The sequence below is a fragment of the Kogia breviceps genome, chromosome 18 (assembly GCF_026419965.1).
Source record: "Kogia breviceps isolate mKogBre1 chromosome 18, mKogBre1 haplotype 1, whole genome shotgun sequence".
NCBI classification, from domain to species: Eukaryota; Metazoa; Chordata; class Mammalia; order Artiodactyla; family Physeteridae; genus Kogia; species Kogia breviceps.
Window position 1 is genome coordinate 8197644 of NC_081327.1, and position 11954 is coordinate 8209597.

Here is an 11954-nt window from a genome sequence, read left to right on the forward strand (position 1 = left end):
CTTTGCAGCGCAGAACTTCCCAACCAGGGATTGAACCCGTGCCCCTGCAGTGGAGGTGCAGAGTCTTAACCACTGGGCCGCCAGGGAAGCCCCCTCCCGTCAGCTCTTGATGATAACTTATCTTGTGCTCATATGCCCACTGGCGTGGATGCATGTCACAAACGCCTACTAAATTTTACTAGGACTCAACCTGGCCTGGGTGAGAAGTAAATGAGACGATGTCTAAAAAGTGGTGCAATATTTTCTGATCCTCCTTTGAGAGACCATTACTATTCTCCATTTTGCAGACTGGTAAACTGAGGCTCAGAGAAGCGCAGTCACTGCTCCAAGGTTATCAGGTAGGAAGTGACAGAGGTGGGACCTGAGGCTTAGTGAGTATACAGACACTGCAGTGGTCATGCTGGGTTGGAGCCCAATTCTGTGAGTCACCAAAACCTATCTTCTTCAGAGCTATAAGACCAGAATTTCCCACAGGTATCCTGGCTGCTAAGAAGGCAGCTCCCATCGCAGACTCCAGCCTCAGCCTAGCCTTCCCACTGGCTGTCTCTGGCCTACCTGAAATCATCTTAAAAAAAAAAAAAAAAATGACCATTGACTCTAAAGCCAGGCAGCTGAGAGCATGGACTGCTCAGGTCACATCTGGTTCAGATTCCAGCTCTGTCACTTTCTGCTTAGTCACCCTGGACTAGTTCCCTCACTTCTCTGGGCCTCAGTTTCCTAGTCTGCAAAATGGGGACTAACAGCACACAGCCCAAATGGTTGCTTGAGGGCTTCAACGAGATCACGGAGGCAGAGCTTAGAAGACAGCCCGTGGAGTAGGAAGCACCCAACGGAGAGCAGCTCATGCCCCCTGGACACTCACTGTACCCCAGGCCTGGCTCCTGCGGGCTCACCAATCCTCGGCTGGCCCCGGTCAGTGAGTTTTTCTGGCCACATCACGTGGTATGCGGGATTTAGTTCCCTGACCAGGGATCGAACCCACGCCCCTTGCAGTGGAAGCGTGGAGTCTGAACCGCTGGACCGCCAGGGAAGTCCCGAGGTCAGCGCTATCACAGCCCCACTGTCCAGACAGGGGCAGAGAGCCGCCTACCCAAGGCCACGCATGCAGTTAAGTGCCCCGGACCCCGAGCTCTTACCCACAACACCCTACCATCTTTACTGCACCAGTTTTGAGCCATACCCAGATGGCAGAAAAAGGGGGCAGAGAAACTGGGGCTTTGGAAAAATGTGTCCCCTTTCCGCCACAGGAAGGGCCCTGAGTTTGAACGCTGCCAGGCTTCTCGGCCCTCCCAGGTCCGGGTAAAGGCGAGCAGAAGTCGTTCTACTCCACTGAGCTGTCTCTGCTCGCCTCCTGCCCAGCCCCTGGTTGAGCTCAGATGTTAGATGATGTCTATTGACCAGTGTTTGGTAGTTGGGGGCGGGGCCTCCCCCCCCTTTCTTTTTCATATCCCCACTTACCTCAGGGAAGCTGAGGAGCTTTCTATGGTTTGCAGTTGTTTGGGGCTTTTTCTTTCAAATCTTCGTCGTGTGCCCTCTCCAGGAGCTGACTGAAGCTGTGAGCCCAGGACGACGCCTCTTCTCCCCACCGCGTGTTCGAACTTGGCACTTAGGCTGCCTGCGTGACACTGGTCACCTCTTGGCCGGAGCACCCTGTCGAGGCTCCCCCCGCCCCGGCCTAGGCGCCCAGGGCCTGACCCTGCCTTCTTGTTCTCCGAGATGACGCCTTTCCCTCCCCCCGCACAGCCAGGTGACCACTCACCTTTCAGCTTGATGCTGCCCGCCGCCATCAACCCCCAAACTGGGATGTTCTTGTGACGCAGTGGACCTGCCTCAGGCCTTCTCAGGCCTCACCTTGCAGCCATTCGTGTGACCGATACGGGCCCCCACCAAGGCGGGCTCGGTCTCTCTCGCACACGTGTGCAGGTCCCAAGAGGTCCAATGGCGAGCGCTCAGACCCGACGCGCTGCGCGGCCAGGATGGAGTCCTGCCCTCAACCACCGGGCAGGCTGGTTGGGATCTGAACTCTGGCTGTGCAGAGCTGAGGCCAAGCCTTCTGAGCGAGCACGGAGGACGGGCTCTTCCGGGGAAGGGCTTCAGGCCCGTGCAGGCAGCAGGCCCAGAAACCAAGACAAGAGTAGAAGAGCAGAGTCAGGTAGTCACTGTATTTTATTGGAAAACATTGATATATATTTTTCTTCACAGCTTGAACTGAACACAATATTGCCCGGTTTTAAAAAAAACAAACCCAAACACTCCGAAAACATCCACAGCCTCACGCTTACCTGCCCTGACCCTCAGCTCTCGGCTGGGTCTCCCACTGTGCCCCATCCCTCCCCTTCCCTCCCCCGGAGGTTGGGTGCCCGAGGGTGGGCGTGAGAAGAGGTTCTCAAAGCTGGGCAGGTCCCAGGAAAAGCCATTTGATCAACCTGGGGCTGGGGAGGGGGAGTGGAGGGCAGATGAAATGAACAGGGAAGAAAAGAAAAAACCCGGATGACCAAAGTGCCCACATTGACGGAATTGTCCCAGAGGCGAGAATCAGAAGCAAGCTCACGGATCATGCTCTCCGCTGGGGAGCGTGAGGGCAGGCAGGTGGGCGAGGGGAGAGGCGGGCACGGAGGCGGCACAAAGGGCGGGGAGCCAGCCAAGTCACCACAGGGGAGCGGGAGGGGCCGGCGGAGCAGGAAGCAGAGCTGCCCGTGGCCGCTGGTCCTCCAGGGCAGCTGGCCGAAGGGGCTGTTTTATTGCAGGCATGTTCTCTTCGGTGTGGTAGGACACATCTTCCCTCTCTCCACCCCTCAGCTAGCCCAGCATGGTGTTGGACAAAATTAAAGCTTTAAGGGGCATAAAGAAAAAAAAAAGGATAACCAGCATATTACAAAGCGGCCCCCCCACGTCCATTCCGACGAGGGGAGCTCGATGCGGGTGGGCAGGGGCGTCACGAGGGAGCGGCAGGGGACGTTAGCACCAGGTATTTACAGGGCAGCTCGAGATCGCGTCAGGAGCGCGGGCTGGACGATGCGCAGGAGGGCCCGGGGAGCAGCCCCGCTCAGCCCCACCTCAGGAAGCCAATCCGATGGATTCAGAAGAGCAGCCAATGGGCTCTGAGCCTGGTCCGCCCTCTCCGGCCCCTGCTATGAGCCGGCCTCCTCAAGTGGTCAAAGCATGCCGGCTTCCAGGCCTCCCTCGCCCCTTGACCCCCTCCTGGGCTACATCCAGTCACCACCACAACTGCGGAACCCCCCGCCCCCCGCCCTCGGTCCTTCTGGAAAGCGTCTCGGCACCCCCGCCCCAACAGGCTGCCGGAATGCGCACGGAATCACAGGGCTGGTCGCATGCAACGCAACGGCAACAGCAACTGAGCCGGCGACGGCCAAAGGCGATGGCCAAAGGCGTGCTCTCCTGCCCGGCCCTCCGGAGGGCCTCGGCCCCGCCCCAGCAGGTCCCGGGACAGGGCTGGCAGCCACCCGGCACCCAAAATATAAGAGGACATATGAAAAGAAACAAACCGAGACGGACGAGAGCCACCCGGGCTGGAGAAGGAGGGCAGGGCCCCCCCGCAAGGGGACTGGGGGACTCATCTTATGAATGCATCAGGCCTTGGAAGATGTGAATGGAAGGGGGAAGGGCGAAAGGAAGGGATGGCAGGAGCATGGAAGAAAGAGCGATCATGCAGCTTGGGACAAATCTTTTGTTGCTTTATCAGATTCTCAGTCAATCAACTGGTGTTTGCTAGAACCGGGATACGCAGGGGAGTGTTGAAGAGAGAGCGCGCGCGGGGAGAGAGAGATCAAGAGAACGGGCATCGCCAGCTGCCCGGGGGCCTTCACTTTGCAGTCATCATCTGTACAAACTCTGTGGAGGGAAACAGACAGGGAGGAGGTCAGCCAGCGAGCGAGGCACCCCGCACCCCCCGCCCCGACCTGGGAGCTTGTTCCAGAAGCTCCTGCTGGCCCAGAGACAGGGGCCGGGTCGGCTCACCTTCGTAATTGACCTGGCCGTCCCCGTCGATGTCAGCCTCTCTGATCATCTCATCCACTTCCTCATCGGTCAGCTTCTCACCCAGGTTCGTCATGACGTGGCGCAGCTCTGCGGCGCTGATGTAGCCATTGCCATCCTGGGTGTCGGGGGATAGACAAACGCTTTGAGCTCGAGCATTCGCCCGGCTCTCCCCTGGGGGCAGCGGCAAAGAGGCCACAGTGCAGGGACTGTCAAGTCACCCGCCCTCAGCAGGGGCAGGGGGCCTTCCTGAGGTGGCAGAGCCAGCTGGCAGCGGGGACGGCGCCGGGACCCAGGCCTCCGGAAGTGCTGACCCCAGTCACACAGGGCCTCCTGGGATGCCACCTGTTCCGCTCTCTGCCGGAGTCCCAGAGCCGCTCTGGGAAAGGCCTGCTCACCTTGTCAAAGACACGGAAGGCCTCTCGGATCTCCTCCTCGCTGTCTGTATCCTTCATCTTTCTGGCCATCATGGTCAGGAACTCGGGGAAGTCAATGGTCCCGTTCCCTGCACGGTGGGGATGGAGCAGAGATGCTCTGGGCCTGGGCCCTGGGCGACGAGCCCGGAGCCCTGGCAGAGGAGACCCCGGCTCATCCGTCCCCGGAGGAAGGCTCCGCGTGGCCGGAGTGGCGCCGCCCACCCGCTCCCCGGGGCTCACCATCCGCGTCCACCTCATTGATCATGTCCTGCAGCTCGGCTTCAGTGGGGTTCTGTCCCAGGGATCTCATCACTGTCCCCAACTCCTTGGTGGTGATGGTGCCATCTCCATCCTTGTCAAAGAGGGAGAAGGCCTCCTTGAATTCTGGGAGAAGAAAGACAAAGAGTCAGAGACCGAGGACACAGGGAAGTCCTGACCTTGGGAGGCAGGCCTAAAGGGTCAGGCCCACCTAAAGAAACCAGAACAAGACTTCAGTTCCAGCCCAAGCCTCTCGCCTCTGTACTCAGGGCCGGACCCTTCCTTCTTTCAGTCAACACTTACTGAGCACCCGGCCTGTGCCAGGTAAAGCTGCCTGTTCTGTCAGCCTAGCTCAGTGGGGACAGAGGGGAAAATGGGTGACGGAGGCCTTAGACCTTTTCTACATTTCTTCTTGGTCCCTGGCTTCAGCCTCTCCCTCAAATGAGGAAACGGACCAATGTCATGGAGGGGATGAGAGCTGAGGGAAGTCTCTATCTGAAGTACGCCAGCCAAGGTCAACTGGCTGGGAGAGGAAGGGAAGGAGAGGTGCAGGACGCCTCTGGGCGGCACGGCGTCCCTCTTGGCTGGTACCGCCCGCCCAGTTCCCTGGTTTGCAGAGGAGCCGAGCGCGGCGGATGGTGGAGCCTGGGGGTGGCCGGCAGCAGAGTGCGGCTGATGGACGGTGCGTGGGGTAGGTGCGGGGAGGAAAGGAGAGGGGATGGCTGCCAAGCCAGGAGGATGAGGCGCTGGTGGCACTGAGTGGGAAGGCCGCAGCTGGGGACGCATCAGGAGCGGGGAGAGAAGCACGTGGCTCCTGCCCTCCCGCTGGGCCCATTTCGGCACCTGGTGCTCCCTACCCCCAAACCCTCAGAGAACAGATGCCTGGCAGCCTATTCCCACAGGGTGTGGGCTGGGGTGAGGTGGACAGTTTGCTAATGGCGACGGCGTGGGGGGGTGACGTGGGGCGTGTGTTTGTGTTACCGGAGGGCAGAGCGGGGCTTGAGCGTGGCAGGAGCCAAACGTACAGCTGAGAAGCTTTGCCTCCGAGCCCCTGGGCCCTGGAGAGGCGTAAGAGTCTCCCAGGGGATGCCGGCACCGCCCTGTGCTGAGGCCTTGTTGTTCTTTGGGGGATGGGGTCATGTGGGCACCCTGCACTCTTGGTCACTGAGCAACAAGGGGGTTCTCTGGCTTTCCTTGGTGGGTCTCCATAGCCACCGGGGGCCAAAGTTTAGAAGCAGAAAGTGTAGGGGGAGGAGGAGGGGTGCGGGGCAGGGAGGAAAGGAGAGAAGGCAAGTCCATCCCTGTCCCCTCCCACTTCAGAAGCTGGGCCTTCAGTACTAGTTACGTGGAGCCTGTTGAACTTGACAGCAAAGCTGGGGTTTGGGTAGCTGCTGGGGCCCAGGGGCTACTTTGTGCTGGCCCACGGCTGTGGAGCTTAACTGAGAGTTGGTCTCTGTCCTCAGGCAGCTCACAGTCTTGGGGTGGGGAGCAGGGAAACCTGCTCTGTACTTCCTGCAGCTGTGACTTTCTGGGCTTTGGGGGACGGTGGGGCTACAAAATGAATTAGGTGTGATTCAAGGGTTTCTTTTAGCTTACTGGGAGATATGTGATCATTCCTTTATTCATTCATTTTAGTTATTTAGCCAACAAAAATTTACAGAGCACCTACTATGTTTTAGGCACCAAAGATACATCAGAGACTGACACAAAGTCCCCAAATAAGGAACTCATCTACTGACAGGAGATACAGCAGGTAAAGACATCATAAAATAATTTCAGATAGAGAGAAAGGCTGTGAAGGAAATAGAGTGACCTGATGGAGAGTAAAGGAAAATTGTCTATTTGAGAGGGGAGTCAGGGAAGTCCTTTCCAAGGTGACATTTGAGCCGAGACCCAAAGGATGAGAAGGAGCTGCCCGTCAGTGCAAACAGCTGGGGGAAGGCACTCCTGGCCCAGGAGAGATCAGGTGCAAGCGCGTACAAAGGCGAGTGCGGAGGTGGCAGTGTCGAGCCATCTCCTGGGCGGCTCCTCAAGTGGGCCAGGAGCTCTGCAGCCCCACAGTAAGGCAGGGAGCTCACCTTCTGAGCCTAACCGGCAGGAGTCGGGCTCACCCTGCAGCCACTGATTAAAAGACCCCGATGACCCATGGCCAGGGGAGGAACCAGCCCTGCCGTCTGGTGAGGGTCGGGCTCAGGACTCTGAGGTTTGGTGTTGCTGGGGCAGTGGTATGCTCTTACACACACTAAGTTTATCTGTCAGACGCTCCTCCTGGCCCTCCAGGCCGGAGTAAGATTTGGCTGGGGACGCAGAGGCCTTCCCGCGGCGGCGGGGGGTGGGGGGGTTGGGGGGGTGGGGGGGCGGGGAGGGAGGCAAAAGCGCACCTGCGATCTGCTCCTCAGTCAGCTGGTCAGCCTGGAAAAGCAGGAAGGAGAAAGTCAGTCACAGGCTGGCACATCTTCCTGGCTCAGCCCGGCCCCCTCTGGTGAGGCTGGTTCCACACGGCATCCACGTACCTGGGCAATGGAGGTCATGCCAGAGCCAGGGCCTGGGATAAAGTCTGCTGGTGCGGGGAGCTGGGGACTAAGGTGGGCTGGAAAGCCAGGCCAGCCCGACGCAGGGCCTGATCACACCGCCCAGACTCCGGGGTCTCCAATCCAACCCAGTGCTCTGGAGCCACGGTGGGCAGGAAGAAGTGCTGCCCCAGACCCCACCCACCTGCACCAGCACAGCATGGGAGCCCCAGAGGCCGAGTGAAAGACGCAGTTGCCCTAGAGGCCTAATCAAGCAGCTCTAGAAGGCTCCAAACCCAAAGAGGCCAGTCCTTGGGTAGGGCACAGGGGAGATGTCTGGGGCCTCTTTGCTCGTTTCTATGTCACCGATTTGGAGGCACGAGGTCCAAGCACAGTGGACCCAACTGGCAACAATTCTGCTAACGGGTGGCTCTGAGGAGCTCCGGGCGCCTAACGGAATCCTGCTCGGGCGGGGAGCAGCCCCCCACTCTCTCGTGCATGGGGCACCATTCCGCTGTTTCTTTTGGGCAGGAAGGGTGAGTGTCAGGGAGGGGACGCAGCAGGCAGTGGCGGCAGAGGCTGCAGGACTCAAGCAGCTTCCCCTGCTGCGCTGCAGCTTTTAACCCTCTCGGGCCCTGGCCACTCCTTTCGTTAGGTCGGTGGCAGGCAGCCCGTACTGCATGCGGGGCATGGGGGCGGGGCAGAGGAGAAGCAAAGGCTCGCTTGTTCCCCACCCGTGTGCTGGGAACTAGCCAGGCACGGGGATCCTCTGGGGGAGCAGCCATGCGGGGAACAAAATCCTCACATTTAGCATCAGAAAAGGAATTTTCCTTGGTTTTGGTGAAGGCTGCCAAAAAGGCACCGCTCTCCCCAGACCACCATCCCCTTCCTTTATTTCTTTTCACAATTAGGGGAAAGGGGCTCCACGTCTACACCAGGCTTGTCTACACCAGGCTTCTCGTGTTGACTCTGAGAGCCCCCCAAACTGACGCATGCCACTGTGTGTATGTGCATTATTCTCCATAAAGGTTCCAGAACTAGCAACAACCCCCCAACCCTGTCCCAAATATGAAGACCGATCACGTTAGAACAGGTCTCAAATGTCCTTTTTCTTTTCTTTTCTTTTCCTTTTTTAATCTAAGGGAAGAGAAACTTAGGCCAAGCCCCAAATAGTCAGAATGGGAGGTGAAATCAAAGTGATGATGACAGAGGGGAGATGGCTAAGGGAGGGGGAAGCAGGAAGGTAGAGAAGGAAAAACACCACACATGCACATTCTGGAAAAGTCCAAAGTCTAAAGGGAAGGTTAGGAGGCCAAATGGAGCTACTTCTGCATCGTTTTCAAAAAAGACCCAGGGCTGCCGGTCTCCTGAATGCCAGCCTGGCAGCCCCAGGCCCACAAGCCCCTCTCTCCTCCACTTCCCCTGGCTTCTACAGGCAAAGAAGCCCGAGCCGATCCCCTAGGTCCTGACACCCGAGCAAGCTGCTGGGGGAAAGTGAGAACAGAAGATGGGCTTCTGGTTACCAAGGCCCGGTGATGCCAGGGAGGGGAAGAGGCGGAGGGGAGAGCGGCGGTCTGGGGGGCAGGGAGGGCGCCATTCCCTCTGCTTTCAGCCTCCTCCCCTGGCCTGGATGGAAAAAGCTAGTTCGATCGGGGACCTCCACGCCCCTCCCACACCACCTTCGGGCAGCGCTGGCAGGGGCTGGGGGCAAGGCGGTGGGCACGGGCTGCAGAACGGCCCAGAGCGGCCCTGAAGGCCGGTGCCTGCCGCTCCCCACCGCCAAGCTGCAAGGCGCAGAGAGGGGGCCACACTCTTACAGGGTCGCTGCAAACAGGCGTGGCTCTCACTGTAGGGCCCATCGCACACTCTCTCCCTCCCTGTCAGGAGACCCTCTCCCCTGCTTGGGGAAGGAAAGGCCTCAGCTCCGAGCTAGAGACCTCAAAGCACGGCTGCTGCCCAGGGAACTGATGACCGCTGGGGAGCCCTTCTCAGGACTTCTTCCCTTTCCACAGCGGAAGATTTTCAGCTTTCACTAACAACTGTCTCCAAAATAACCCAATTGTTCTTCTGCTTCCATGTCCCTCATCTTAGGCTCCAGCAAGGAGCTGGACAAGGAAAAAAATAATAATCCTGGGGTGGGGGAGGGAAGAGGGTATTATTTCTCTGCCTTGCCCCAGCCCCCAGCCAGTGCCAGAGAGCAGTGTTAGATGAGATCAGAAACCAAGGCCAGGGCCCCTCACCCGGGCCAAGGAGGAGCCGCAGAGCTCAGGCCAGCCAAAGTCCAGGGCCAGTTAGCAGTGACTTGTCCCACCCATCCATACCTTGCCCATTACAAACGGAAAGAGAAACTAGTGGGCCAAAGCTTGGGTCCTATTTGGGAGGCGGGGGGTCTCCTGGCACCTGCCAGTGATTCGGCGCCCGTTCAGCAAGGTTCTGCTGGGGGAAAATGGGGTAGAGGCGAGAGGAGCCATCGGGCCTGTGTCAGCAAGTATGAGATCTGATACACAGCAGTGGCGGCCTGTTCCTCCCCAGCCTTGCCAGGGAGGATGGCTGCGCACGGTCCCGAGGCTGAGCCTGGAGGGTAGCAGGGACCAGGAAAGAACTAGTCTGCTGGTTTTCTCTCAAAGCCCGAGCTGTGTGAATTAACAGAAGCACTCAGTGAGGGCCCCGAACAGAACAAGCGGCCCTCGGGCTGATGAAGGGGTCCTTCTGGAGGTCTCCTCTAGTCAAGCTCTGCAGTCCCCACCCCGAGGCCACAGGAACAGGCATCCGATTGTCACTGACGCCACACTGCACTGCACTGTCATTTGGCACAAGTGAGGAGATGCAGAGCGGTGCGTGGAGCTGGAGACCATGAGAAAACCAGCATTCCTGTTTGGAAAGAACAGCTCTCTTGGTCTGAAAGGGACAGTGAGCGGGTGAGGTTCAAGGCTGAAAAAGCTGGCTCATTTGATGCATCCCAAACTTTCATCTCCCACCCCCATTTCGTGCGGCGTCAGTGCGCCACAGGGGCCCCAACAACTCCGCCCACCTGCTCCGCTGCTGCCAGTGCCGGCTGCCCAGCTCCATTCTTTCTGGGAAGGGGACCCGAGAGCCACTCCCTCCGGCCTCTGCAGCCCACTCCCCATCCAGACTGAACAGTCTTTGTCCCAGCTTTGCCCTGGAAACTTCCAGGGAGCTACCCACATCCACCTCCAACCCGAGGCCCACCTCAGCTGCCATTCATTTTCTCCAACACGTCCCCAGATCTCCTTCCACCTCACCTCCCACCACCCAAGCCAAAGTCCTCTCCCACCCCTCACCTCGGAAAGCCACCTCCTCATGGACCCAAACGCAACACTCCGCACTTCCAAACCCAACCTCCCTTCCTAGTTCAATAGCCTTAACCCACCAGTAACCGCAGAACCTTCTCTGGCTGCCCCCCACATCAACCACGAGGTCCCCTGTCCCCCCAGCACTGGCAAGCTCGCCATCCCCTTTTAACCACTTCCCCGACCCCAATCCTCTTCAGTCCCTGCAGGTTTCCAGAGCATCTCCTAACCTCGGCTGCCACCCACCCCAGGCTCTTCTTCCCCAAGCTTGCACCTCACCCTCCTCCTCCTTCCTCTGCACTGTCGGTCTTTAGAGAACCCCCTTCTCTCTCCTCAAGGAACTGACCTGTAGAAGGGACCCCCCGCCCCCCCAGGAGCACTTCCTCCGTCCAGGCCCAGCTACCCACGGCCCCCTCTCGGGGAGCTGCCCAGCACCCCGGCTTCCCTCCGAACCCCCTTCCCTGCATCCTCTCAGGACCCAAAGCCTTTATCAGGGCATAAATCACCCCCTTCCCTAGCCAATGTTTCTTACCTCGCCCCCCTGGAATCCAAACACCTCACCTTAGCGACCAAACGCCCCATCCTGGGTCCAAGAGCCCTTCCCCTCTGAAGGTCCAGATGCTCTATCCTGGGTTCAAACACCCCCTTGGAGGGCTCAGGTGCCCGTTCTGGGGGCTAGAGAACCCATCTGGTGCTAAAAGTCGCTTTTGGAAGCCCCCAACCCCCTTTTCGGATCCAAACGTCCAGCTCTGGGTTCGAATGACCTCGATAAGGGGGCACAGAGGGATCCAGAGGCGCTCTCCGGGGCCCAAACGCCCCCCATTCTGGGTCCACTCGCGCTCTCGGGGGTCCTGCTCCGCCGTGCCCGCCTCAGAGCCCCGAGCCTCGGCGGCCCTTCAGCCTCACTCACCATGGCGAGGCCCGGGGTGTCCGGAGCGTGGGGGATCAAGGTTCCTCCGGCGGCGGCAGCAGCTGCAGCAGCTTGAGCTCCGCCGCGCGTCCGCGCCTCCACACTCACTGCCCGCAGCGCGCGCCGCCGCCGCCGCTGCCGCCGCCGCCGCCGCCGCTGCCCGCCCCAACGGTCCCTCAACGGCCGCCGCGCGCGCCGCGCCCCGCCCCGCCCGGCCCGCGCGCCGCCGCACTGCGGCTCCCACGGATCCCTCCGCGCTTTTCTCCGCACTGCCGGGCCCGCGGATCTCTCGCTCCCTCCACCTCTCGGGGCTGGGTTTGTGGTCCGCCGCGCGCGCGCGCGCGCGCGCACCCGCCGCGGGACTACTTTCCGTCGCCGCGCGCCCCGCCCCCTGTGCCCACTCTACTTTTCTCCTCGGCGGAGGGGCACTGCTCGGCGGCGCGTGACGCGTTCTTGTGTGAACCGCGCCGCTATTGGGCCCGGGCGACGGCGGAAATGAGAGCGCGGTGCCGATTGGTCCGGCCTTCCCTGCAATGCGTCAAACTGGGGCGAG

General features: G+C 59.9%; 1 protein-coding gene across 1 annotated transcript; it reads right to left on the minus strand.

The window, feature by feature from the left end:
- Nucleotides 1-2148: 2148 nt before the first annotated feature.
- Nucleotides 2149-11588, minus strand: CALM3 (calmodulin 3). The gene is made up of 6 exons (XM_059045480.2): nucleotides 11402-11588; nucleotides 7052-7082; nucleotides 4653-4796; nucleotides 4395-4501; nucleotides 3979-4114; nucleotides 2149-3852 (listed from the first exon to the last, which is right to left on the minus strand). Exons 1-6 carry the CDS (start codon nucleotides 11402-11404, stop codon nucleotides 3824-3826), a joined length of 450 nt encoding a protein of 149 aa, XP_058901463.1. The 5' UTR covers nucleotides 11405-11588; the 3' UTR covers nucleotides 2149-3823.
- Between the last annotated feature and the right edge of the window lie 366 nt (nucleotides 11589-11954).

Bases quoted from the DNA above. Each gene is read 5' to 3' on its own strand.
- CALM3 (XM_059045480.2), bottom strand. The intron at 4,502-4,652 runs GTGAGCCCCGGG...CCCACCGTGCAG, and splicing joins CAATGAGGTGGACGCGGATG to GGAACGGGACCATTGACTTC. The intron at 3,853-3,978 runs GTGAGCCGACCC...TTCCCTCCACAG, and splicing joins CGGCCAGGTCAATTACGAAG to AGTTTGTACAGATGATGACT.